The 26405-nt window shown below is 44.3% G+C and overlaps 1 protein-coding gene across 1 annotated transcript in view; it reads right to left on the bottom strand.

Annotated features, from left to right (window-relative positions):
* Positions 1–10080: 10080 nt before the first annotated feature.
* The window catches only part of NTNG1 (netrin G1), a 317109-nt gene continuing 300784 nt past the window's right edge, over positions 10081–26405 (bottom strand). The window contains exons 10-11 of the mRNA XM_038538947.1: positions 10994–11149; positions 10081–10316 (exon numbers count right to left, since the gene is read on the bottom strand). Of these exons, the coding sequence (XP_038394875.1) occupies positions 10081–10316; positions 10994–11149 (392 nt within the window). The remainder of the gene's footprint in view (positions 10317–10993; positions 11150–26405) is intronic.

Here is a 26405-nt window from a genome sequence, read left to right on the forward strand (position 1 = left end):
TAGGGGGCAGAGAAACATCACAGACTGAAGGCCCAGAGTGAGTTCGTGGACAAGCTGGAGTTAGGAGGATCGGGGCTTCCATGAAGCGGGACTTCACAGGGCCTCAGAGCGTCTGCGTGGAAGCTAGGCCCATGACCTGACAGGAAAAAAATGAGAATCTTATTTCTATTTTTCTTTTCGCCCGGATGCGGCTTGTTTCAGTCAAATAATTCAATTTTGGAAAAACCAGATATTCAAGTTGAGGAATGATACATGCAACCAGTTCAATTGTTTTGATTGCTTTATTGAATCAAGAAAGTAAACAAAAAAGCTTTGACAATTTACCTGGTTCACAACATTTAACTGCTTGCTCCAGAAAATCTCTAAGGTCTTTGTCCACTGTGAGATCCTATTATTTTGTCATTTTGTCAGTGGAATTAGTTGAATTTAGAGACCAGAGTTCCTCATAGCTAGCTAGAAATGCATGAGTGGGAGAATCTGGTGGAAGAAATGCTTTGCCTCTATTTTATGGTGACATTGAAAATGTGCAGCTTCAACTCACATTTCCTGAGTGTGAACCTCAGATTAAGCAGTTTCATGGACATGGTGTCAATTAATTCTCGTCATAGCCCTGTGGGGTGTGAGCCTCAAGATGCCTGCTTTAATGTGAGGTAACTGAGCCTCAGGGAAGGGGAGTTGGATAAAGTCCTGTGAGCTTCTTGGTAAATTGTAGTGAAGTTTCTAATTAGCTTAAGCCGATGGGTCTCGAGCAGAGGTACCAACTTCACATGGCACTTGTTACCCTTCAAACCCTCAGGCTCTAGCCCCGACGTCCCGAGTCAGAAACTCTTGGGGTGTGTTCCGGGCAAACTGTTCGCCTGAAGCCCTCCAGGTGGTTCTGATGCATGCTCAAGTCTGAGGACAATTTGTTCAAAGGCAAAGTGTGACAAAGACCGAGAAGTACAGATGTTCCTATCTTAAGACAAGGATCTGTGTGTCAAACTCTGAAATTAGAACCGTAACTTGGGATACATTGATCACACCTAAAGCACTGCTTGCTTTTTCAGAAGCCTACATCACAAGTTTTAATTGGGAAGACTCCTCGAATGTTTTTCAAAGGAGATGCAACCTGCAAATCCTTAGTGTACTTAGCGTTTTCTCTTCGGGTATTCCATTTGTTTCAGTTCTTCTTATTTATATTATGGAATAGTTTACTTAAATTGCATTACTTACATATGATGAGAGGGGCACACAATCAAATTTATTCGTTGTCTCGGTCATCCAGATCAGCACCTGGTACATGATAGGTGCCCAATAAATATTTGTGAATGAACGCATAGGACCCTATTAAACCAGAGTCTCCTGTGTATGTGTGTCTATACCTGCTAGGAGAGATAACACATAAATCATGGTATAAATCAGAGCTAAGTGATGAGTCAGACCATTAAGCAAGAGTAGAGGCCGTGGGGATGATTTGCCGAGATTTCTTAGAGTGGTGGAGCTTGACTTGCAGTGGGATTTTCATGGGTGAAGAAAGTTGAAAGGCATTCCAGGTTTTTCAAAAGACCTAACTAACTAAAGTCAAGAAGATGGTAATGTGCTGGGCGTTTGCAGGCCTCCTGGGTTGGAGAGGTGTGCCAGGACAACGTGAAGGTGGGTTTTGAGTCCAAGGCTGTGGAATGAGCAGTTATTTTGAAGGACTGTCGAATGGAGGGATCACAGAGGTGCTAGCTCATGAAAATCAACGTTTAAGCAGGTAAAACTTGAATGAAAGATTCAACACTTCTAATTACAGAAATTCCCAGTATGGTGTGGTATCTCTCTTACGCAGCCCACATGCACATTGTAGACTCACGTTTTGCCTTTGTCCACTGGATTGCCACACTTTGTCGCCTTCAATTCATTACCTGCATACATAGCTTATGAGAAGCAATTAAGTGTATGGAAAGAAAAATAGAGGTCAACAATGTGCTCATAAGCTACATTAATAGAAATGTAGCATATTATTTAGAATAAACATGGTAAAAATACTTAACACAGTACCCAGCTCCAGGCTTTCAGTAAAGATTCACTGTGTTGTTGCTATTACTATTACGTTTTTAAATCACCATTAGTATTCTCCTTGTTGACATTGTTGCTAATGTAAGCTTCATGTTCAGGCCATATGCTTTATGAAAAACATTAAAAGCCTTGCATTCGTTGTCCTCGAGTGTTTTTAGAGGAAGATTGGATAAGACCCCTGGCTGAAAATTTCCAGAAAAATCTGGAAATGTAGAACTGGAGATTGAAAATACCACCACCATAGTCATTAGCACTTTAGACTCTTCCTATAGTTTACAGTAAGTTCATGTTCATTAGCTCTTTTTTATTTTCACATTAACTCTGGAGGATGAATATCATTAGCCCCATTTTATAGATGAGAAAATTAGGTGTCTAGGCATTGCTGTTCACTAGAGATAGGACATAAGCCACATATGTAATTTAAAAGTCTCTGGTAGCCACATTAGAAAAGCAAAAAGAAACAGTTAAAATCAATTCTAATAATATATTTTATTTCACCCAGTATATCCAAAATATTATCATTCCAACATGTAATCAATATGAAAATCATTAAAGAGAGAATTCACATTCTTTTCTCATTTGTTTTGTACTAAGACTTTGAAATCCAGTGAGTATCTTACATTCACGGGACATGTCAGCCTGGACTGACCACATTCAAGTGCTCAATAGCCTTAGTTGGCTACTGGCTACCAATTTAGATAATGCTGGTCCAGAGGACAGAAGTGGGAATGAAAATAAATGCCCTGAATAGTCAGAATAATGCCCACGACTTAAAGAACTATAGAGACACTTAGAAAGACCTTTGCTCCTGATGTAATAATGCTTGTAAACTAGAATAACCATAAAAATGAAACAAACAAGACAAAAAAGAAAATGACTTTGTGCCTTTCAATACGAATGTGTTCTGGTGTCATATATATATATATATATATATATATATATATATATATATATATGTTTTTAAATGTTAGGACAAGTATGGAAAAGAAACAGTTTGAGCCATTTCCAGCAAAATGTCTGCAATAGAGAAATCAGAGTGAGTTGTACTTCTCGCAACCCTGACAACAGAATCAGAACTTACATCATTTCAGACATTTTCAGAATCATCATACTTCAGGGGACAGAACCTGACGAATGGAGAGGGATTGAAATCTAGAGGATGTGATAACATCTTCTGATAAGCAAGTCTCAAAGCAACCCCCAACTGCTATCTGCCTTTAATGGAAGTAGCCCTCACTCATTATCAATAATGCAGGCATGTGATAGTACATGCAAATATGTTGTGTGCATTAAGATGAGAATTTACATGGAAATATGTACATATTAAAACCAAATGAAAAATGATATATATCCAATTGCCAGAGTTTATTTAATTGGAACTGATGGTGAAGTATGAGGCTTTTATTATAAACATTTTAATGCAAATATTTAAATTACTCAGGAACAGAGATTCTCCCAAGAATTTTATTTAGAACCCTTTAGGGAACCACCAATATCCTTTCAAACCCTGAAGAAAGGTTAACCCGAGGCCCCGGAGGATGTGAAGCTCCATTGGTCTACATGCTGCCATGAGAAATGCACCAAAGTCGCCAAGACCTTTGGATCATTTGTCACTCACATTACACTGCTGCTCTGGGCCATTTTCACTTTTACTTCACACCTGGCTTCTAGAACAACCATGCACAAGTTAAAATAGCTATCTACAAAAGGGAGTAGAGATGCCCTTAGCAGCTTAGGCAAGGTAAGGTGAGTATGACATGAATAAAGAGCTGATTGCTGGACAACACATGCTTTCAAATACTTTCATGTCATTTTCACTCATCACCTATCAACTATTTATTTATATATATATTTATTTATTTATAAAGATTTTTATTTATTTATTCATGAGAGAGAGAGAGAGGCAGACACATAGGCAGAGAGAGAAGCAGGCTCCCTGTGGGGGGCCCGATGCAGGACTCCATCCCAAGATCACAACCTGAGCCAAAGGCAGATGCTCAGCCACTGAGTCACCGAGGTGCCCCGACAATTTATTATTCAAAGGGAAGTTCCCTAGTTAGGGTAAATCTCAATCTTAGATTTTAGAGCAGTCATCCTTATACTTTTAGGCTTTTAAAAGCTAAAAAAAAAAGAAAAAGAAAAAGAAAAGAAAGGAAAGGAAAGGAAAGGAAAGGGGAAAGGAAAGAGGAAAGGAAAGGAGAGGAAAGAGGAGAGGAAAGAGGAGAGGAAAGGAAAGGAAAGGAAAGGAAAGGAAAGGAAAGGAAAGGAAAGGAAAGGAAAGGAAAGGAAAGGAAAGGAAAGGAAAGGAAAGGAAAGGATAATACGTCCTCTGCCCAGGAAAAAAAATTAATATATACACAAAACCTTACCCGTAATTTAAAGTACTTTACTGCTAGAATCCATCCACTGCCATCCCTGAATCTGGCTTGCAGTCTAGATGTAGAAAGAAATCCACTTTTAAGAGTCCCTTGCTATAATGTGTGCTGCTGGGTCTATTTGGCAGAATGAGAACCATTGATCAGAATGCATTTAGATGTGACTGCTTTCCCAATTATGAATTGTAATTACACAGGATGTAAACACGGGTTTAAGTGGTTGTAAAACTGCTCCAATGCTTGTCACACTATTAATTTAATAAACCAAATATTTAGCTGGGGTCTCCATAATTAGGCATCAACCAACTGAAGGATTCTTGCAAACGTCGACAATCCCATATTCGGCCCCATCTCCCCCCCACCCCCCACCTTCCACCCCAGGAGGGAGAAAAAGAGATGGGAAGTGATGACACTAATCTCTGCCTTTAGGTGTTTATCACACCATGAGAGCCGAAACAATTACTCAGGGCTTCACGGGGTAGGCACGACTGGTAAATTCCAACATGCTATTTCCTTGGAGAGTGTTTTCTTGCCGCGTTTCACAGGGGCAGAGGGAAAACCATTCCCCCACAGGAGCGGCCCTCCTTCCCAGCACAAATACAAACGAACAAAAATGACATTATGTTCTTGCCTGCCTGGGGCAAAAAGAATCACCTATTCTTAACAGGATTTCAGGTGTGTGATTTTCTGCCATTTTCCTTCCTTTGTTAGATTAGAATGACTGCTCTTTGTGAGCGCAAAGCTGTAATGTGGTCCTATCAGGGCAGGGCGCTGGAGGATGCACACCCGGCACATTATGTCTTTAACGTACCTTGACACCTTCTTGCCAGGCAGGAATTGCAGAGTCTATGCAGACAGATGTAGGAGAGGTAGTAATTATTTTTTCTCTCTTCCAGTCAGTTCCCCCCCCCATACAATTCATATTTCGCTAATTAGATAATAGTTAAAAGTGATGCCTCTGAAAAACTGGGACTATGTTAAGAAAATGGGTCTTATTTTTACTTCCAATTCTCTGCAGTTGGCTTCAGCCAGCCTAGCTACATCTTCAGTGTTAACATAATTAGGTCTCATGGAATAATGGCCCATTTTACCAGCTATCATTTCAGGTTAATAAAACCATCACATCATTTTAAATGTTACTACTCCATTTTAATTCATCCATCAATTAAAAACTGCTCTTGGGTGACGGGAGAAAGTAGAAGAAGGATTAGATGCCCGACTGTACAAATGTAAACACTCCCTAACATCACTGAAGTCTTCTCGATAGGCTTTTTCAGGACCCACTCTAAAAATGTGTTAGGAGCGGAATTTTTCTGCCACAATTGATCTCGAATAATTGCATATTAAAATATTAATATGACTTTTTCACAGAGGTTGTTTTCTCATCTAGCTAAATGCAATAATTTGATTTATACAAGGGATAGATCTGTTTCTTAGCTATTTGATTCTTCAGATGCAAATGAAAGATAGTATGTGAGTCACACCTTCCCAGGTGTTGTGAAGAGTAAAAGTTGTCCATGTTCCCAAGATTTTGGTGAAAATTCAAAATGTGATAGTTGGCATTCTTAATTCTTTCTGATATTATATTATGTTTGTGTGTAGTTTATGCCGGGATTTTGTCGGCATCTGTTTTAGGTAACCAAGGGGAAAGACTACCGTTAGTGGAAAAAAGTGAAAGTGTAGTTAAAAGCGAAAAGCTCTTCTCTATGGAACTGGCCCGAACTGTAGGACTATTTGTGCCAGATCAACATTTGATATTTCTTAGAAAGAAAATGGATTAGAATCTAGTCCTGATTTCCTGAGGCCAAGAAGGAATTGTTCACAGCCAGACATTTGAATCAAAACTCTGGGGATAGTCCTTACCTCATTCTTAATATATCATTTTATTCTTATATATCATTTCATTTTTTCAGTCTTATAAAAGAATGTTTTTCATTCTTATATATCATTAAGGCTGTCTAGTTGGATTTTCAAAAAACAAAATTCCTACAAATTATTTATGTTGTCTAACATGTGGCTTGGTTGCTACCACCCTTCCCATCCTTACCAAGAAGACTGGGAATACACATGGCAGGGAAGGAACTCTAGATTTCTGAGGCTGAAGCTTCAAATTGCCCCAGATGGTAAGATACGTAGAGTCCCATAAGTAACAAATATATGGAACATGTAGTTCAAAGTTCCCACAGATGCTGTGCAAGCCTGTGAGCAGAGAAACTGTTGAACAGATGTTTTATTTAGTCTTCAGCAACAGGTGACGTATGACAACCCATATCCCATAGAGCACAGAGCACCCATTTCGGAGTATGGGGCCTTCACAGCCTAGTAATACTGGATCACTCAGGGTGGAGAGAGAAGGCGTTGGGACAAGAGATCTGACCTCCAGGTTGCCTCACAGCTGCCCTCTGTCCATCTCAAATTTCTTATAATCCGGTAAGGCCACCCGCAGCACAGGTCTGAGAAAAGGTGCGGGGAGCATTCAGTACAGGCCCGCGCCTTCTCCCAACCTGTGCCTTCCTGTTACCTGGGTGAGGGACCTGTGCCAACTTAGCGATTTAATTCAAGGGCACCTTGTGCAGTGTTCATGTCCGGGCAGATCCACTAGATGGGGGCCAAGACAAAAGTACCAACGGAAGCCCATGTGCCATATGGGGAAATAGTTAAAAGGTATACAGTAAGCTAACACGCTGTTGAATAAAATACGTTCCAATCTGCCACTTTGACACAAATGTTCTGGTAAGAATTGAAACCCAGGTATAGATTTACAATCCTAGCCTGCTCAGAGTTCTGTCCTGGCCCTTGGCCTCTGGCCCCTGGCCCCGAGGCAGCCCTGGTGTCTCCCTCCCACCCTGTAGCCCTTTCCTTCCAGTCCGAGCTCTGGTTTTCACTGCAAGGGGCTTCTTCTCGCCTGTGGGTGAATTCCCCAGTGTGCACTCCCGGGACCCCTTCACTAATCTACCCACACAGATTCACGGAGGGCCACCCCTTGCGCCCAGGGATGTGCAGTCCTGATGCCGCTTGCCTCTAGGAGGGGTGCACAAATGCCCTTTACGTGGGTGAAGGCCATCTGGGTAGGAAACACTAGATTTCCAACTACTAAGACCAAGTGAAAGGAGGGTTAAGATGGGCCCCTCTGAGCCAGGGCTCCTCTTTGCTGGGACTAAAGGGCTCCCTCTAGGCTGGTACAGGGTCAGAAACAAATCACTCCTGTATCAGAGTGGGGCAGTCTAATCACTGTCTTAGAAAGAGCGAACCTATATTAGCTGGTTCTATATTAGCTATTCTATATTAGCTGAACTTTCAGACAAATTTTTTTAAAAGTTTTATGCTCATTAATGGTGTTGATGGAAGGATTATCTTTTTATTCTTGCGGGAAAGTTGACAACACAAGAGCTGGGACCTTGGTGTGTAAACAACTTCGTACCCACTTTTCACCCCGATCCTGTTCTCAAAGACATAGTCTGGGAGATGGAACCCGCTTTGCAAGAATGCTGGGAAGCAGCAGAGGAATAAAAATCCACTGAGTAGGGGTTTCTTCAAAGGAATAAACCCTTTAGAAGAATTTGAGAATCCAGATTAAAAAGAACATTTCATTTCCATTTGTTATATACCTAAAAGTGAATTTTTATTAAAAGCAGATCACATCACTTCAGGAAATTCAGAAAACTATATCTAAATACATGGAACGCAAGATATTCCTCATCAATTTAGATTCTTATAGCCTCATAAAGATAAAATGCAGATGAATTGATTTAGATCAAGCCTTCATTAAATTTTCGAATTAGCTTTTGGAATCCCATGTATTGCAATGTGCAGAGTCTGATTCCTGAGCATTGTGACAAAGCCATGAGTGGATAATGATAAAGTGCATCGTTGCTAGAAATAACACAGTCTGCCTTTGGTTTGTGCTAATAAACTATAAGACAACCTAAATTCCAATTTTAATATGAGAAATCCACCTCATTATAAGTAATCTCAAACTGTATGTTATCAGCATTTTCATGTGTATTCTTTGGTGAGTCTGAAATATAATTTGCTGTTTATGCTTCTAATGTAAATCTCCAATTTCTGGTTGGCCACTCTGGCACTAAGCCAGAGCTCTAATTTATTTCCATCTTCCCTTATTTCTTACATCAAAAGAGACTGTTGGTTTGAATAACAAACATTCAATCGACTTAGACGTGGGGTGGCAGGCAGCACAGGCATTACCTGTTTACCTTTTATTGCCTTTTTTGAATTGGCTTTTCTGGGAACAAAACCAATAAGACGTGATGTTCCTTCATCTAGTTTTTACCCAGGTTATTTATCAGAAGACACCCCCCATGGTGGGGTGAAGAGCTCAGCCTGGAAGCAGGCTTCCAACCTAACACTATCACGTAGGACTTCATTGTCCGAACGACCCTGGCCTGGGCTGACAACATTGTTTTGGACTCCAAGGGATGCTGCCGCTAACACATCTGTAACCTGTCGGACAACAGCTTGCTGGGAACGGAGCACACACTCTTTGAGCCACTGCAAGACCTGGCAAGGGTTCCCCTGCACCCCTCCCCCCTTGCTGTCTTGCACAGTAATTGGCCTGATAAAAGGCAGAAACAATTTATTACGCCTTGGGTGGTACGTAAAACAAACTTTATTCTCAGGAACAGCAGTTATGCCTACTTGCTGCTGTAATATTTTGATATTTCCTCTAAATACGAAGTCTGAATATATTCAATCAAATTGCTAATCGCTCAATTTCCCTGCGACTTCCCTGGCTCTCCAGGTTGCCTCTCGTGAGTGTTACACGTAAACACTGTATTTGCAAAGATACATAGATCAGCATCCCTACAGTCACATGAGCACATCAATCTGTGAAAATAGCATGACTTAAAAAATCAAAGTCTCTTAGTACTCTGCCAACAGGCTTTGGCATGATCTTGGCAATCACTTAGATTTTTTTTTTTTTTTTTTGCTGTTATAATTTTTCCCAAGTGGAAATAGTCTCATATTTTGCAGAAGTTGTCCAAGCTAGTGAACATCGATCCATCTTCCTGGGTACTAAAATCGTCAGCTGAATGTATTCAGTCCACATAGAAACCAGTAAAGGGAGAGTGGAACTGCTTGGTTGGCTGCTCCTCTCATCTTAAGAAATTGCAATACAAATTCCTGAAATCATTTATGCAGGAATTTTTATTCTTTAAATCTTCCAGTGTTAAAGCAACAAGAAAACACTTAGAATGTCCTTTGGTGGAATCTTATTACACTTGTTATATATGTAAACTGATATTCTTTGATGCCAGCACGATTCGTTGCCCTTACAGAGAAATCTCTGCACAATGAAACAAAACAGAACGAAAAAGAGGACAAAGTAAAATGTCAGTCTTTGCTGCTTCGAATTAGATACATTAACAGATTGTCTGGTAACACAAATTGGCAAGATTACAAAAAATCTACATCTTACAGTATTTCAAGAAAAATAACTTCATTTGAATACAAAAGGATAGATACACTTTCTTTTTGTTGTTGTTGTTGTTTCCTATAGCCACTCTTGGACGGTGGGTGTGTGCTCGCACTGGGGTGACTCAGTGCTGCTAAGATACACGGGGTATGACTGGCTTCAGCTTTTGGGGGGGCTGTTACACGTGTGCAATACTAACATCGGACAAAGAAATCTTTCAACCAACAAGGGTTACAGAGCAACGTTCACTAAAGCACAGGTTGGAGGGGGTTCGGGGCCGAAGCAGGCCAGTCTGGCAGCTGGTGGCCGGTGTCCTCCGGCCCCGGCGAAGAGCGCCCGGCCGGGGTGGGCGCCCGCGGGCTCGCAGTCGTGCAGGGCGTGCGCGGTCCTTCCAGGCCGCCCCGGGCCTCGCCGCTCGGGAGTGGCTGCCCACGCCGCCGGGTCCGCCCCGGACGCGCCGTCCACGCCTGGGGGATATGGCTTAGTCCACGTAGGCCTCCTGACTGTGCGCGGTGCTCCAGCGGGGCGGCGGGGTCCCCGTGGCGCCGGCAGGTGCCCGCGGGCGCTGGCCTCCCTGCCGCGGCGGTCGGGGTCCGGGGGGCGGGGTCCGAGTCCAAGTCCGGGTCCGGGTCCGGAGGGCGGGGTCCGAGTCCGGGTCCGGGTCTGGGTCTGGGTCCGGGGTCTGGGTCCGGGTCCGGGTCCGGGTCCGGGGTGGGGGGCTCCGGGGTGGGGTGGGGTCCGGGCCCAGGGGTGAGGTCCGGGATGGGTCCGGAGGGGGTGGTAGGTCCGGGTCTGGGTCCGGGGGTGGGGTGGGGTCGGGGTGGGGGGTGCGGGTCTGGGTCCGGGGTGGGAGTGAGGGGGTCCGGGGTGGGATGGGGTCCGGGTTCGGATCCGGGGGCGGGTCTCTGGGTCCGGGTCCTGGGTGGGGGTGGGGGGGTCCGGGGCAGGTCGGGGGTGGATGGGGTCCGGGGTGGGGGAGATCCGGGGGGTGGTCCGGGTCCGGGTCCGGGGTGGGTGGGGGCCCCGGGCCCCGGGCCCCGGGCCCGGCCGGGTGGGGCGGCTCACAGCAGCGGGGGCCCGGCGGCGCGGAGCATCGCGGCCAGCAGCAGCAGCAGCAGCGGGGGCGCGGGGCCGCGGGGCGGGCGGGCGGCGAGGCCGGCGCGGGAGCCGCATCCCGCGTCCTGGCAGCGCGGCTTCTCGCACAGGACGCCGGTGTAGGCGGCGGGGCACAGGCAGCGCACGTTGTTGTGGCACGTCCCCCCGTTCTGGCAGTGCAGGAGCTCGTTGTCGCAGACGTTCGCTGCAGGGCCGGGCCGCGGGGAGGACAAGCAGAAGCAATTTCAGGTCACCCGGTACATCACGGTTCCAGCTTAAAAAACAAGATCTCAGGGGGGCCGCTGTCCCCCCCGCCCCCCCGCCCCCCCCCCCCCGCCCCAACTAAGCCCGTGACTCCCAGTTTCCAAGCCAATGTAGTTTGCTGCCTTTGTGGCTTATTTTTATGCTGCTTTGATCACATTTGTCCCTTTCGTAGACATTCTGGCTGCGACCTTGGACGCTGTCGTCGCCCGTTTCGGGCCACCGGGCACAAGGGAATGGGAAGCCCTGGTCGGCCAGGTGTCCTTCCTCCGTAGAAGTGGGGCCCGTTGGGGCCTCCTGCTTCTTTAAGGACAAGTGCCCGCTCCTAGAATGCGGGGTCTTAAAGCCAGATGGATGGTAGTTCCCACGCAAAGCAGTATTGCTAAAATGACCAAGAACCTCGGAAGGGGTGGGCCATTCTCCCTGCAGGTGCATGCGGGAAGGCAGAGCCAAAGGGGAAGCATGAGGGCGGGGGGGGGGGGGAGGGTAGGGGGGCAGAAGGGCGGGAAAGGGGCTGGGTGGACGACGGGGGGGGGCAGGGGGCGGGAGGGGGTAGATGGAGGGCAGGGGGAGGGCAGGGGAGGGCAGGGGGACTGGGGGGGGGGGCAGCATGCTCCAGGCAGGCGCAGCCACATCAGAAGAGAGAAAGTGGTTCCATGGGAGGAGAGTGAGGACGAGCACTCAGTCACATTTGCCCCTGACAAGCCTATCAGGATATTCATTGCCTTGTAAATGTGGGAAGTCGAGTCCAAGGTTACCTTGATTTCCCAGAATAATAAACAATGCGGTGATGAGACCCTGATTACCAGAATTTCACTATGTCCGTCAATTAATAGAATCGGTTTGAATAAATCAAGCAAGCAATTCCAGATACTAAAATTCATTCATGGTCCCTGTCATCTAATTTTCATCTCTAATAATTACTTATTTCAAAGTTCTGGTTATCCTCATTAAGTCCATGTCTCCTATTCTTTTAGATAATCAAGGTTTCACTGATTTAGCAGAATGTTAAATAGAACCCAGGGAAATTAAAATAACAACAAAGAGTAAAAGAGCCAAGAACACTTCCCAGCAACATATGCTGCTTAAGCACTTAATATATAGAACCACACTCTGGAGTGAGGGGTAGGGGCAGAGCAGAAAAGGTAGATTTTTATAAATTATAACATTTTTCATTTTTAAAGGATGTCATGGTTAAATTTCCCCAGGGGTACCACATGAATTAAACACACACACACATACACACGTGCACACACACACACTTAATATTACTATCAAGGTGCAGAGTATTAAAAAAATCTCCCAAGTAGTAATTCAATAGAGAATGTTACTTGTCCATTAATCATGTTCAGTAGTCATGTCACCTTCAAAAGACACTTCCTAGACACAAACGTGCCAATGCCCTGCGTGCAAATGAGCTGAGGAAAGATGGTAGTGGACGATCCCGGAGTTAATAACAAAGTGCCCTAAACGGGGCCTTGTTTTACCTTCTTCCACAATAATTCCTTGGCGACCTCTAAGACAGCTGCATAATGTATTGGTACAATTTTCAAAAGTACCCACACTTGCTGTCTGTAAATGTCAGAAGTGACTATTGAGGCCTACTACATCCTTCAGGCTCCAAATATTGACATACAAGGTGGTGTTCCAGAGGTTCTAATGATTATATAAGCTGTCTCTCAGTGGGTGGTAGAAATCTTGAATATTAGACCCAAATTATAGTATTTTATGCATCATGGTTAAAAATGTCAAGAGCTGTAGCTGTGAGGCAAAATCTCCAAGTGTAGAGTGGTTAAACTCCTGGTCAAAACCGGTTGTTGTTAATTTGAGAAACATATATAGGTTTTCAGCATATTTTGTTTTGCTTACACTTCAGGAAATATGCTTAATTGGGGTAACATGGAATAACTAGATCCAAATAACTGTTCCCATTTACAGTTAAAGATTCTCAGCATTTCTTGTTCCAGGCAGCACATTGCTGAATGGGATATTTCCTTTCATTTGGGCACTAGAGGTAGGAAAATATCTGTTCTATCAATATCGATAATTGCTTGCCTTGAATAATTGAGAAGAAATCAATAGTTAATTAAATATTGCTCCTCCTTTTTAAAAAAAAGCTATTTTTCTTCTTGGACTTGAATGTAAATCAGTTGTTGAACAGAGCTTTCTCTTTCTTTCTTTCTTTCTTTCTTTCTTTCTTTCTTTCTTTCTTTCTTTCTCTCTTTCTTTCTTTCTTTCTTTCTTCTTTCTTTTTTTTCCAAGAAGCTGGTGATTAAGTTAAAATCCAATACCTTTCCTACATTTAGATAATCTGCTGTTGATGTTGGTGACTGTGAGAAATTCATTAACTATGCAAGGAACAGATGTAACAAAAGGATTAATAATATCATGGATTGGAGAACTACACTTTTTCTGCAAGAAATAAACAGAAAAATCAAATCTAGAATATATTTCATTATTTAGAATTCACTATAAGACTTTCTACATTTAGACTCCTGATTGTGCTATTCAACAAACACAGAACTTCCCTGTATGTACAGCGTTCTGTTGGGCTTATGTGCCAGAAGCACATCTGAACCTAGCTATGGATCCTACCTGCTATTCATGAATTCATCCTCCATCTTCATGTCTTTTTGAACCAGATTTGTGGTGCTTAATGAATAAACTAGGTGACTAACAAATATCACTGAGCTCTTCTTCAGCATAAGAAGCTTTGTACTAAACACCGTGAACAAATAACAAATGATAAAGCACGATCTCTGTTCTTATGGAGTTCAAGCCTGGTTGGCAAGATAAAATATATGCAAGAAATGATCTAATAGTAATTTCATTAGCATGCCTTTATCAATTCCATCCACCTCAGCCAACATCTGTTGTGTGCCGGGCACCCTGCTTGATTGTACGGCTGTAACTCTACCTGCCCTGAAGGAGCTCACAGTTTGGCAGAAAACAAAAAGAGCGCACATGCAGAAATAACTGTGATGCAAAAAAAGAGAATAAAAGACATATTTGCAAAATGCTAGGGGAACTGAGATGCTGGTGTAAATAATCATTTGGGGGAAGATTAGAAAAGACGATGGGAAGGAGATTATGTTCGAACAATGGTGCACTCCAGGCAGATACTGGTAGAAGGGGCGTCATGGTTGGGGAGACTGTATGAGCACAGACAAAGAGACGTGCAGGGGCAGAGTGCTGCTTATTATGCCACTGTCTCTCAACTCTCAATCCACCCTTCCTTCTGCAAGCTGGCTCCTGGCTTCCACTGACAGGGGCCACTAGAGGCACAAGAGATGGTGAAGGGATTTCCTTTTACCCATTTGATGGCTCTTCCTAACAGTGTCACTCGATGATGGCAGTATAGCAGCATTTGGTCCCCATGTGTAGCTTTATTCAGAACCAGCTTTATTCTCACCCTTGGAAGTTTCCTTCCTACGCCAACTCAGCAGCATTCCTTCCCTGGATGTTCAAGCTCAGCTCTGAGGGGCCCTGCCCAGGTTTCAGAGGTACCAGCCAGCACCCTGGCACTATGTCTTCTCAGAGATGCAGGTCCCATATCTGTGGGGTCTCCCCTCCGTCCTGTTAGTTTCTAATCACCCATCCTCTTTCCTATTTTCCCTCTGCCCAGGAGTAGTGCTGCTCCCTGCTTACACAGTTACTAACTCTACAAGAGGGACTACAGTGTCCTCTTATCATTGCTAAATTCCAAAACACCTGCTTAATTGCTCTCTCAGGTTTTCTGACAAGGGCCTGAGGGAGAGACACATGGAACACACTAGCAAGTGGACTGGTGTGGCTGGAGCGTTGGATGTGCAACAGGGCAAATGGAGACCAGAGAGGCAGGCTGCCGTCTGGTTATGTAGGTTCTACATAACACACACCACAGAGTTTATTTAGACAATAGGCAACGAGAAGTGGCCAGAGACCTATGTGTGGGTGGTGTTTTAATGGGGAGAAAACAGGTGAGTCTTGGCCAGAGGAAGGACAGACTGGAGGCGAGGAGCCTGGATGCTTCAACAGAATGGGCTTGGTCTGGTTAGAGCAATGGGGAGAGAGAGGGGATAGATTTGGATGGAGGTGGTTTGAAGTGGATACAAGAGATTCTGAGGTTCCTGTTTTCGGTATTTGGATCCATCAAAATATAATTTATTAAGAAAAGTAGTTGGAGGAAGACTTTGATCAGGGAAGAAAATGCACCTTTTTGGACCTAATGACTTTGAGGGGTCTGTAGGCTCTTCTTCTGGGCTCTTTTTCTTAGTTAGAAAAACTAGTTAATCATTCAGGAGGTAGGTCATCGTGGAGATGCAGGTTTGGAGCAGGAGTGATGTTGGTCGTTGTTACAAAAAGTGAAGTGAAGAGTACAGAAGACCCAATCTTGGTAGAATATAGAGTAAGGACAAATGAAGGCTCCAGATAGAACACTGAAGAATGTCAGCATTTAGGCCACTGGAAGTGAATGAAAAGCCCTCATGAAGGGTCCTGAGAATAAAAGGTATCAACAAGATGCAGTGATCATATGAGGGGATAAAATCAGTCCTAGAAGTCTTCCTGCAGTGAGTGACTATATCTAGGGATAAATAAACAGACTGGGAGAGTGTGAGAGGAAGGGTGGCACATGAATTTGGGTGAAGGAAATTACAAAATAGGCATTACATGTTCTTGACTGAATCTGACAGAAGGGATTTTGGAATAGTTAAAACAAGGTTTGGAGAAATTTAAGGAATAAACATTTAACAGAGGTCTTTGGTTGTCAGTCTAAGGTAGCGCTTTTCAACAGTGGATGTTTTTGTCTCCCAGGGGACATTTGACAATGTCTGCAGACATTTGGTTGTCACACCTCAGGGGAGGGCATGCTATTGGCTTCTGGTAGACAGAAGCCAGGGATGCTGCTAAATATCCTGCAATGTACAGGACAGCCCCCTACAACAAAGAAAAATCCCTCTTCAATTAATGTTCATGGCAAAATGATGACGTTCTGGATCAGGGTATCAGCCATAACAATGAAGAGGAACAATTGTCCTTATGTACTGGGCAAAGGGCACTGAAGATGTCTTGGTGATTGCAGATCACAGAGAGGTAGTGAGTTTTTTGGTGCAGAGCCATGGGAATCAGAGGCAACTGTAAGTCCTTGAAGTTGAAATAGAAGAGTGGAGTGAGTATCCTTGGAGCGGAAGAACTACAGAAGGGTGGGATTTAAGACACACACCTGTTAGCACTGCTAAGAACCAAAGAATAGGAGGGAGGAACCAAAACCACCAAAACCACCCTCGCCGTGTAATTTGCTCTACCTTGCTCTGTGAGGAACAGTAAAATCAGGGCTTGGGGAAACTCCAGAAACTAGATGAGTTCTAGATGAGGAAACTGAAAACAATTTAGGGAAGAACGTGGGCTAGAGTCAGGGCTCCTGATTTACAGATTAGTGCTCTTTACATAGGAGACACATTCAGAGAAACCCAGGAAACGGAGGGGTGCAGTGTGCGTCTCAGGCTCCTCAAGACGCTACAGGCCACGTCTGCAGTCCTCGGCGGGTTGCCGGGTGTCCTGGCCGGCTCGCCGGCCTGCATACCGCCCTGTGACGGAGCCGTATGTGTCGGTAGCATCAAGTCTCCCATCTTCCAGACTTCTACTGCATTTGGGCGGAGCTCTAAATACCCATCAGCTCATGCAGAAGATGTGACCCCAAACACCAAAGGCCCAGGTTGGGAATAGCGAATGTGTTGGATAAGCTGTCCGTCCCCCTCCCCTAGGCAGAAGGCACAGCTACCTACCACGGCAGTCATGGATTGGGGTGCCATGGATCGCCTTCAGGATTCCTCGCAGCGGAAGGTTTCGGGCATCCTCCACCAGCTGATAGAACCAGCACAGGGATAAACACCACTTACAATCCTGGCCCTAACCCCATGTCATTGGCAGGTCACTGCAGGCTAAAAATCCAACCAGGGATTGCTACCCAACACACACCTTGCCGTTATCACCTCCTTAACTTCCTTCTGTGTGGATTCATCTCAAACTGGAAACTCTGACCTTATTCGGGGAAGTGTTTACATTAAACATGTCCTTATTCTTTCTTCATTGCTATTGACAACCTAAGAGGGTGCTATCTCAGCAAACAGGGAAGGTTTGTCTTTAGCTCCCTTCTGCAATGCTTGACCTAGTATCGGATGCAAATTGTTATTTGCTAGACGCTATTATTTTTATTATGATAAAATATCCTTAGATACCAGAAACGCTGATCCCACTTTGGTACTAGCTTGACCATATTCTAACGGATACTTTTACCATTGATAAAAATAATTCACTCACGATGTGTCCAATATCACACCATATAACCTATAACCCCCCGAAGCTTCAATATTAGAAATGCTTTCAAATGGAGCGACCGAAATGATCTGTGGCCCCTGATAGACAAGGTTGGAGTATTAATGTTAGACCCAAACAGTTATGCGGCTAAAAGATGAAGTGTGGAATCCTGGTGGAAAGGCTGTATTTGGCAAGGTGTTATAATAGCTCCGATCACAGCTTCAGTAAGCAAGCCACAATAGTAGATAAATAAGCTTCCGTAGTTGCTATGAGTTTATAAAAACACTCAGAATTTTCAAAGTAAAAAAATAGGAATGAGCAGCATTTCTTCCTCCCTGTTTCACTTCTTGTCTTTCCTCTGGCTTCGATAATGAGCCACAGGGATGTAGCTAAATTATTCAATTCTCTAACTGGTTTTTTTGTAGGTTCCTTGATTGTCATACAAGTTCCCTCTTCCCAAGCTGCAATCTCTTATCAAAATGTGAATGATGGGGCCTTGATTCCCCTTTCCCTCTGTTCGTCCTTTCTGGAAGGTATGGAAAGGTGGATAAAGGCGGGGACCCCTATGCTCAAAATGGGCACCAGCCAGCACTTAGTGTTGCTGATTGTTCTCTTCTTTTTTTCTTTGGTGACCTGAAGGGTCACTTATTTCCGTTATGGTCACGATGATCTATGACATTACAAAAGGGAAGTTTTCTTTTCTGTGTTTGGGTCTTGTTCAAAGCCATACATTTGGGTTCGCCCTGTCAGTGAGCTGCTATGCTTGAGCAATGCTGGGTCTGTATTTATAGACTTGAAAGTTTCTCTTTTTGGCTTTGTCTCAGGCACTTCAAGGGATCGATGCAATGCGTTGCCATGACAGCCTTCCTTGATGGTTGTATTAATAAAGTGACCTCTACCTTCACCACCTGAAACAAGCCCAGGATTGCCAGGAGAAAGATGTTCCAAATTGTTCCCGTCCTTTTCAAAGAAACGTCAAAGAGTGAATAACCTCTACCAAACAGGCTAATAACAAAGGCATATGTCCAACATTCAGTTCTGATTTTGGCATTTGAGATTTTGTGGCAGGGAGATAAAGAGCTATGATTATGACCCATTTATTCAGCCCTGGTTGTGAGCCGTGAGATATGAAACCGAGCCTACAGGTTAGCTCCCGGGGTACGGAAGACTCTTTGAGGACCGGTGTCTAATTGCCTCTTTTGAATTCTGGGTACACTAACTGCATTTCCCCCCATCTTTTCTCACTTACGTCTGGCCGTGACTCATGACATGGAACAGTGGAGAAAACACTGATTACGAGTCATGAAACCTGGGTTCTAGTTCTGACCAGCTGTTGCTTTGCTGTAAGGCCTTGGGCAAGTCATGCAGCCACTTGTTAGCATCTGCTGATCTGTCTCTCCGCCATACAAGCAGGCAGTGTCCTAGACGATGGGCACGTAGTGGGAGCCAGGCGGACAGTGCAGCCGCTTCTGTGGACCTCGCATTCTAAAGACAGCTAGACAGTTAGGGAAAGAGTTGGAAGTAGGTATTTTCTAAAGTTCTCTTGGACTTTACAATTCTTGTGCATGTTTTTCATGGAGAGCCTATTGTCTTAAGAGGCAAAGAATGAGGCATTCCTCCTCTTTGTCATCAAATACGTGATGAGTATCATGAGTCCTGGTGATGACTCAGGTGGCTGTTTTGCCTTGGCCGGTTTTGCCCAGCAGTCTTACCTGGTGCCCCATGGAGCAGACATAGTTTTTTGCCTGATTTGTACTAAAAGTATGAGGTGATGTCAAGGGAATGAGGTGAAGAGAACTTGTGACTCAAGTCGGGTCTCTGTAGTTCATGGTCCCCATGAACTTGGGGAAATCCTTTCACCTCTTTGTGCCTCTCTTTCCTTACTTCTGAAGCAAGAATAGTAATGCCTGTCCTGCAGTTATTGGGCACCTCAAGATGAATTAGGTGGAGGTGTTTTAAAAAATAGAAAACACAACCTAAGTGTACTTTGCTAATGTTCAACACCTCCCCGCAGACCCCAGTGCTAGAAGCCCAGGGCGGAAGAGTGAGGTTCTTGTTTCTAACCCTGCCAGACAAGGAATTCATCACTATCTATCCAATTCAAGGTGCTCAAGTGAAAACGGAGGCCAATGTCCTCCCTCAAAGACAGCATCTGTGTATGTCCTCTGCGGGTACGAATCTTGAGGTGGCATGGGGTCAAACACGCAGTGCTTGAATATTTGTATTCAGCTGTCGTGTCCTCCACGAGGTTTTGCAAGGTTGGCTTGGATAGGCAGCGCCTGTCTTCTCAAAGGTGACTCGTGTCCTCTCACTCAGTGTGCATTCTCCTTTACCGATCAGCGGACAGAAGGCGTGCACTCAGGGTAGTGGGGGTGGGGAGCACTACCCCGCAGCCCCGCTTTAGCTCCTGCTTTGGTGAGGCAGGGCAGAGGTACAGAGGCAAACAGGATCTAGACTCCAACTTGGAAGCCATCAGTTGGAAACATCCTTGCCCTCCTGCTCTCAAGCTATGCTGCTGTCTGTGTCTATATCCATCTGGGGAAAGTGGTGCTGGTGGCATGATTCCCGTGTGACAGCATCCAGCCGACTTGGTGTCAGTGTAATGAGGCCAAGGAGCAGAGCTGAAGGGGCTGTAGGGAACAATGTGGGAGCTGTCAGCTGGGTGGTCAGACACGTGTGAGTAATCAAGTACAGCAGTTCTGACAAGAGAGAAGCCATTCTATTCATATTCCTCTATTCTCAAAGCACTGATTATGGGAGTGACACTTGCTCTTGTCCAGTCAAAGGAAACACTACTCGAAACGTCATTAAAAACAAAGCCACGTTCATTTTGAAGGAGCCTATGTTTGCAGTAGGCAGAAACCCAGCTAGCCTGAGAGAAATAACAGGTGGCTCAAATGAAGGGACAGGAAAGCAGTGCCCAAATACTCCAAAGTTTTCAGCTTTTGCAACCTTAAAAAAAAGCCTTTGCTTATGTTTAGAAAGGATGAATTCACCGAGAATCCCACACAGCCAAAGGCTGGGCATCTTTTCCCAAAGCGATCATTAGTGATGTATTGAAATCCTATTAAGGTCAACACCTTCCGACACAGGCACAGGCAAGTGCTCATAAAAACGGTGCTGAGGAATCACGGAGTTTCTCATCTGGTATCAGAAAATGCACTTGTCTAGTTTAATAAACAGGTGCGGCCTCTACTCTTTTGCCCGAGGTGAAAGATGGTGCTCGTTGGAAGGCTTAGTCACACACGATGCAGCACACACATCAAGGTATCAGTCAGTGTTTCAGTGTGTATGACACTATATCAGGAGGAAAAGCAGCCCAAGTGTTTATCCAGCACGATCCCCCAAAGTACAGACACGCACCTCCACGCATGCCTCATGCCGTACAGACCTGGGAAGTGCTGGGACAACCGCACCCAAATGCCACCAGTGTTGAGCTCTGGCTGGTGGGAGTGCAGGTGGTCTTAGTAATTTTAATTTCCATCTTTATGCTTTTTACTTTTTCCAAGTGGCCAAGAATAAATAGGTAGCCCTTTGAAGATATTAAAAATGTCAGTAGAAAGAACTGTTGTTACTTGAGAAAATAAAAGGCATGTTTTACCGAGATGGTCAAGGTGATGCAAGTAAGAAATGATCCATGTGACCAAATTTTACCATCTTTCAGTATTTGTGCCATTCATATATATTACTAGTCAAACTCCCAGTTATCTTAAATGTCTACAAAAATGATCCCCGAATATGTTCCCTAACTGGGATTTAAAGATAAACTTGAAACCACACCCCCCACACACACACCTCCACACACACAATCTCAGGAAAGACAGAAGAGTTCCTGCACAATCCTGTAATCCTGAGGAAGCCCCAGACACTGGGACTCCTTGCCTTACGGAAGACTGCCCAGCGTCAGGTGTGGCTGGAAGCAGCAGAGCCTCTGAGCTAAAGGGATTCGTAGTCCGAGGGCCCGCCTAGTGTGAACTGGTAGAGAGGATGCGGGGCGGATGGACGTCTTACACCCGCAGGTCCCAGGAGGACTGGGCTGGAATTTCTGCCCACCATTCCCGTAGGGGCTCTGAGGCTGGCCTCACTGCCCTGAGAGAACCCACTGCAAGCAGCTCGAGTCTGCAGGAGACCCTACGTGCCTGTGCCGCGTCTGACCTGCTCATCGTGGCTGCAGAGTCCTACTGAGAACTGTCCCTGGGACCAAACTGATACCCAAATAAATTATTCACTCAACATGCAGATAAAATACGTCTTTTGTTCTCTGCCTTTTTCTGAACGGTGGGCATGTGCCTATTACTTGTAGATGGTCCAGGAGGTCGGTAGGTGGGAATGGACACACATGGACAGGCTGGAGAGTGGGAAGTGAGGGAGCAGTCCTCGATGGCCTCATCTCACTCCTGAGCACGAGGAGGCGGAGGTAAGGTGAGATCCTGAGGGCAGGGGTGAAATGCCTGGCAGGGAAAGGGAGAGGAAGCTAACAGGGGACACGGGAAGGAGTGGCGGCCACCAGGCCGCAGCAGCCCAGCTCCTCCACCAAGGCTTGTCAGGCCTTACGACACCTGCTCTCCCCACGGGGAGCTCCAGCAGGAAGGGAACGGGGACTTGGCTGGGTTTCTTCCTTCAAAGATACACTATGTACCTGGGGAAGGGGGGCAGGGAGGGGAAGAAGCAAGAGGGGCCAGCTGAGCCGGGGGACCAGAAGCACCCCCTCCATTTTTCATCAGGCAAAATGTATTAGCTCTTATACTCTTGGCATGTCGGCCACATGGAGGTGGAAAAGACCGTGCCCTGAAGGAGACTAGTGACTTTTTTATTTTTTAAATTGGAAGATAACCAGTTAAATTCAGAACATAGGCTAAAGGAAAAATCCAGATGGAATCGAGATGGAGGGATGGAGGCAAAAGACCACCAAAGAAGAATGCAGGTAGAAAGAGTTGGTGTTCTTTGACGTGACATGGGACTCATGAGTGACAGTCCGTGTAGCCGAAGGCAAATCTGTGAAACAGGCACATTCTGAGGGGGAGGGAGAGCAATGCTACAGGCCTTTGATACTTGGCCTTAGGAATCTGAGTACCTGTGACTGAAAGGAGATAATTGTGTCATTAATTCACATTTTTTTTTTTTTTGAGACAGAATTTCAATGGCTTGGAGAACTGTGTAAAACTAAAATATAATTTGAGGTTCCTGTTTGTCAAGCTATAGCTAAAATGTCTCCTTAGAGACTTAATTTTTCCTATATATACTTGACAGGAGTGTTCTAAATATGGTCTAAGCCCTCTTAGGATTTTTAAACAGCAGGGATATTTAAGTTATGACAAATAGTTTCTGAAATCACACAGCAGTAACTTTTCTTAATGATTTTTTTTTCCCCGGGAATCACTGTAATTCACTCTTGTCTGTTGTGGCCTTGCTGTCACCACAACTACCTCCTGACAATGTCGAACCAAGTCTTGGGAGGTGATTTTATAATAGGATGAAACAAAGCCATTTCCCTGTTAATGCCAATGTCAAGGCAAAATGAATCGGTGTCAATAAATTCAAGGTGAGGAAAACAACATTATGGAATCAAGAGAATGTGCAAAATGATGACGAGTCATTTAGGGATGCCAAACTCCAAGTAAAAATGACTGCTAATTTTCAAAAATGTATTCGCTACCGCACCAGGGACCAAACACTTGATTAAGTGCTCCAAAATACATCAGCAAGGTTCAGGAGGGACAAGTCATAAGGCCTACCTTTTCAATAAAGTCGATGGTGACCCATTGCAACTCACATTGTCCTTTCTCATTGATACATTCCTGAGACATCCAATATTTGAACTGCAAGATGTGGTGTTTTACTGCTTACCGTGGTGGTGTCTAGGAGCCTGGGTTCAAATACTGACATCACCACTCATGGCTGAATCTGAGTCTCTCTTTTTTCATCTGTAACAGAGGCCATCTCAGAGATGTCGTGAGCATGAGGGATCATTCAGCTCAATGATTATTATTAAGAGTGCTGTAAGTGTGGGCACTGCTCAGTGTCCTGCGATAAAAAGCCAGACTGGGAGAGCCACAGAAATGGTGTTTATGTTCATGAATTTACGTCTCTTTGGAGAACATAACTTCACACAGGGTATGCTCTTGTGTCTTCTGGTTCACTTTCATTGTTAATAATTTCTAGCTTCTTTGGGGCTTAATAAATACTTGCCAATTTGAAAAACAATCCTCTTTCACACTTACGGTTCCTTACATAGGAAAAACAACGGCTTACCTGTCGGGAAGAAGATCTATTTACTCATTTTTCTTTAATGAAGAGGAAAAACATAAAAGCCGCTTATTGAGGAAAACATTTAGCTAAGACAGGGATGCTAGACAAGCTCATGAGTGACTTAAATAATTTTATGCAACACAGCTTTTACTAAAACTAGACTTCAAACATGAAGCAGAAGGAAAAGGTACTTAGTTCTTTTTTAATATCCAAAGGAACTTTTTCTAATTGGTTAAGAAAATGGTGTAGGAATGAGAACAAATCCAGAGTAGGTGACCTGAAGAGGGGGAATAGAGTCACTGCAGGCATAGAGAAGGATGTTTTAAGGCTTCTCCTAAGAAAAGCACAGCTGTTGTGTCTTGGGAGAGAGGTGAGCTAGTCAGCCCAAAAGCAAGAGGCTAGCGAACAACGTGTAGAAGCTGTGCCTCCCGGGGCTTTCAGATCCAGCGGCAGAAAGAAAAAACAAGTAGGAATTGGTTTGGATGCAATTGAGAGGCTGTGAACATTATTTAAAACACAGTGAAAAGATGTTAGCCCTCCCTTTGAAGCTCACTAAGGTGTACCCAAGGTTAGACCAGGCAGGCATGAACAAGATTTGGGTGGGCTGGTTAAAGAGAAATCGCACAACTGGCTTTGAAATATCTTGTTCTGACACATTTCACTTTCTTCAACATTCCTTTTTCTTATTTTTGAATACACATGCTTTTATATTAATGAGTTATTCTAGGATATAAACCCCACAAAGATAAGGATCTGGGCTGTTTCGTTCCTTGCTGCAGTGCAATGCCTACAACAGGGCCTGGTACCAGATTGTAGTCAATGAATATCTGAGCATTCTTGAGTGAGTGAATACATGAATTTTATAGAAAAGAATCACATATTTCATACTCATTGCTTCCTTTTTACTTCGAAAATACCTTCCCACTGTGTCTTTTCTCTCTCCCCAAATCAAATGCGCAGGAATGGCCAGATTGAGTTTCTCACAGAGCTTATACAATACCTCTCACTCATTGGATAATTTTGTAGTCAGAATCCCCCACGACGTGCTGAGAATCTCCTCGTTGTCTGCTTTTACTGCACAACATAAACTTTCCAATCTTGGCTAATCTACTTATGGTCTTAAACGTGTGCGCACACACATACGCACACAAATAAAAGTATCATTAAGATACCTTTGCATATGTCATCTTGCCAAATATTTCCACTAACCTGGCAGGACAGATGATGATGATGATTATTATTATTATTATTATTATTATTATTTCCTTTTTGTGGGAGATGTGTGGTTTTACCAAAGCCCTACCAGCAACCCAGCAGCAGAGACAGGACTAGAACTTGGGCTTCTCTGACCCCAAGTACCATTGGTCCATCCTGGCTTTGTGCCCTTTAGCTGCTACATACTGCTCCCTGAATCAGAGCCCCTGCTCCTGGTGTGTCCTTCCCTAAACTCCCCACTCAGCCGTAGAAATCCAGCTCATGGAAAACGCCTACCATGAAGATTTCTCTGACTGTTCCAGCCTTCAGACACCAGTCCTGTTTTTGAAGACAGATATAGATCTAGGCATAGGTATGAATGTGGATACAATTTGAACAGCGTGGATTTAAACCCTGATTCTACCAAATACTTGCTGGGTGATCTCATGAAATCACTCAACCAATCTTCATTTCATTCATAAAATGCAGATCATTTAATACCTGGTATCCACTTCAGAGGACTGTTACGTAGATTAAATAGATTAGTACATGCAAGGCAACCACAACTGTGCCTGACACACAGAAAGTCCTTCGGTAAATGTCAAAGTTTATGTGACTCTTCAAAACCTACCACAGACACCCCTTCTCCATATGCATTTTTTTGTCTCCTCCATGAAAACTTGAAATTTGAGGGGAAGGCAGTGGCTTGCCTCTTTTCATCATCTGCACTAAGTAGCATGGTGCTTTGTTCAGAGTGGGCAGTCTCTAAACATTATTTCTTGAGGGTGGTGGGCATCTCTTATCTTTGTATCTTCTGACATCTCTTTTATTTTTGTGTTGTAAGCGTCTATTCTATTGCCTGCCACATACCAGGAGATTCTTCAGGGTGGTTTTCTCCGAGCGATCTGTGCATTCCTAAGATGATGCAAGGGTTAAATCATTCCTGAGACTAAAATTGAAAATAATCTGAGTTTCAACACTGACTCCAAGTAGTAGTTTTAGTCATGTCCCTTTCCTTAGTAGCTTTTAATACCTTTTGCTTCTGTTTCTTTTAATTCTGTGGAGAAAAGGGGAACAGTGAGGAGAGAGGGGCAAGGGAATTGTGGGGTTCGGTTGATCTAGAGAGAACTATACACATAGAACTCTCCAGAGATGCTGCGCTGGTCCTTCTCAGGGCGGGGGTGGAAGGTCTTCAGCTCTGCTTGTTTGGGAGTACAGACCACATTTAAAGTTTAAAGCCTTCAAAATCTTAAATTAAAACTGTATCTTAGATTTAGCTTCTATCATGGCTATTTTATTCCAAGGACCAGAGGATGAATAAATCTCATGTATACCCTATAAAAGAGTGTGCAAAAGGGTGGACAGGGTTTTGCACTCTACAAATTCAACTTTTCTGACTTCTCCTGAGGCCAAAGCTAAGACTCTGACTCAAACAAACATGTTTCTTGTCACCGGCTGTG

The sequence above is a fragment of the Canis lupus genome, chromosome 6 (genome assembly GCF_011100685.1).
Source record: "Canis lupus familiaris isolate Mischka breed German Shepherd chromosome 6, alternate assembly UU_Cfam_GSD_1.0, whole genome shotgun sequence".
Taxonomy (NCBI): domain Eukaryota; kingdom Metazoa; phylum Chordata; class Mammalia; order Carnivora; family Canidae; genus Canis; species Canis lupus.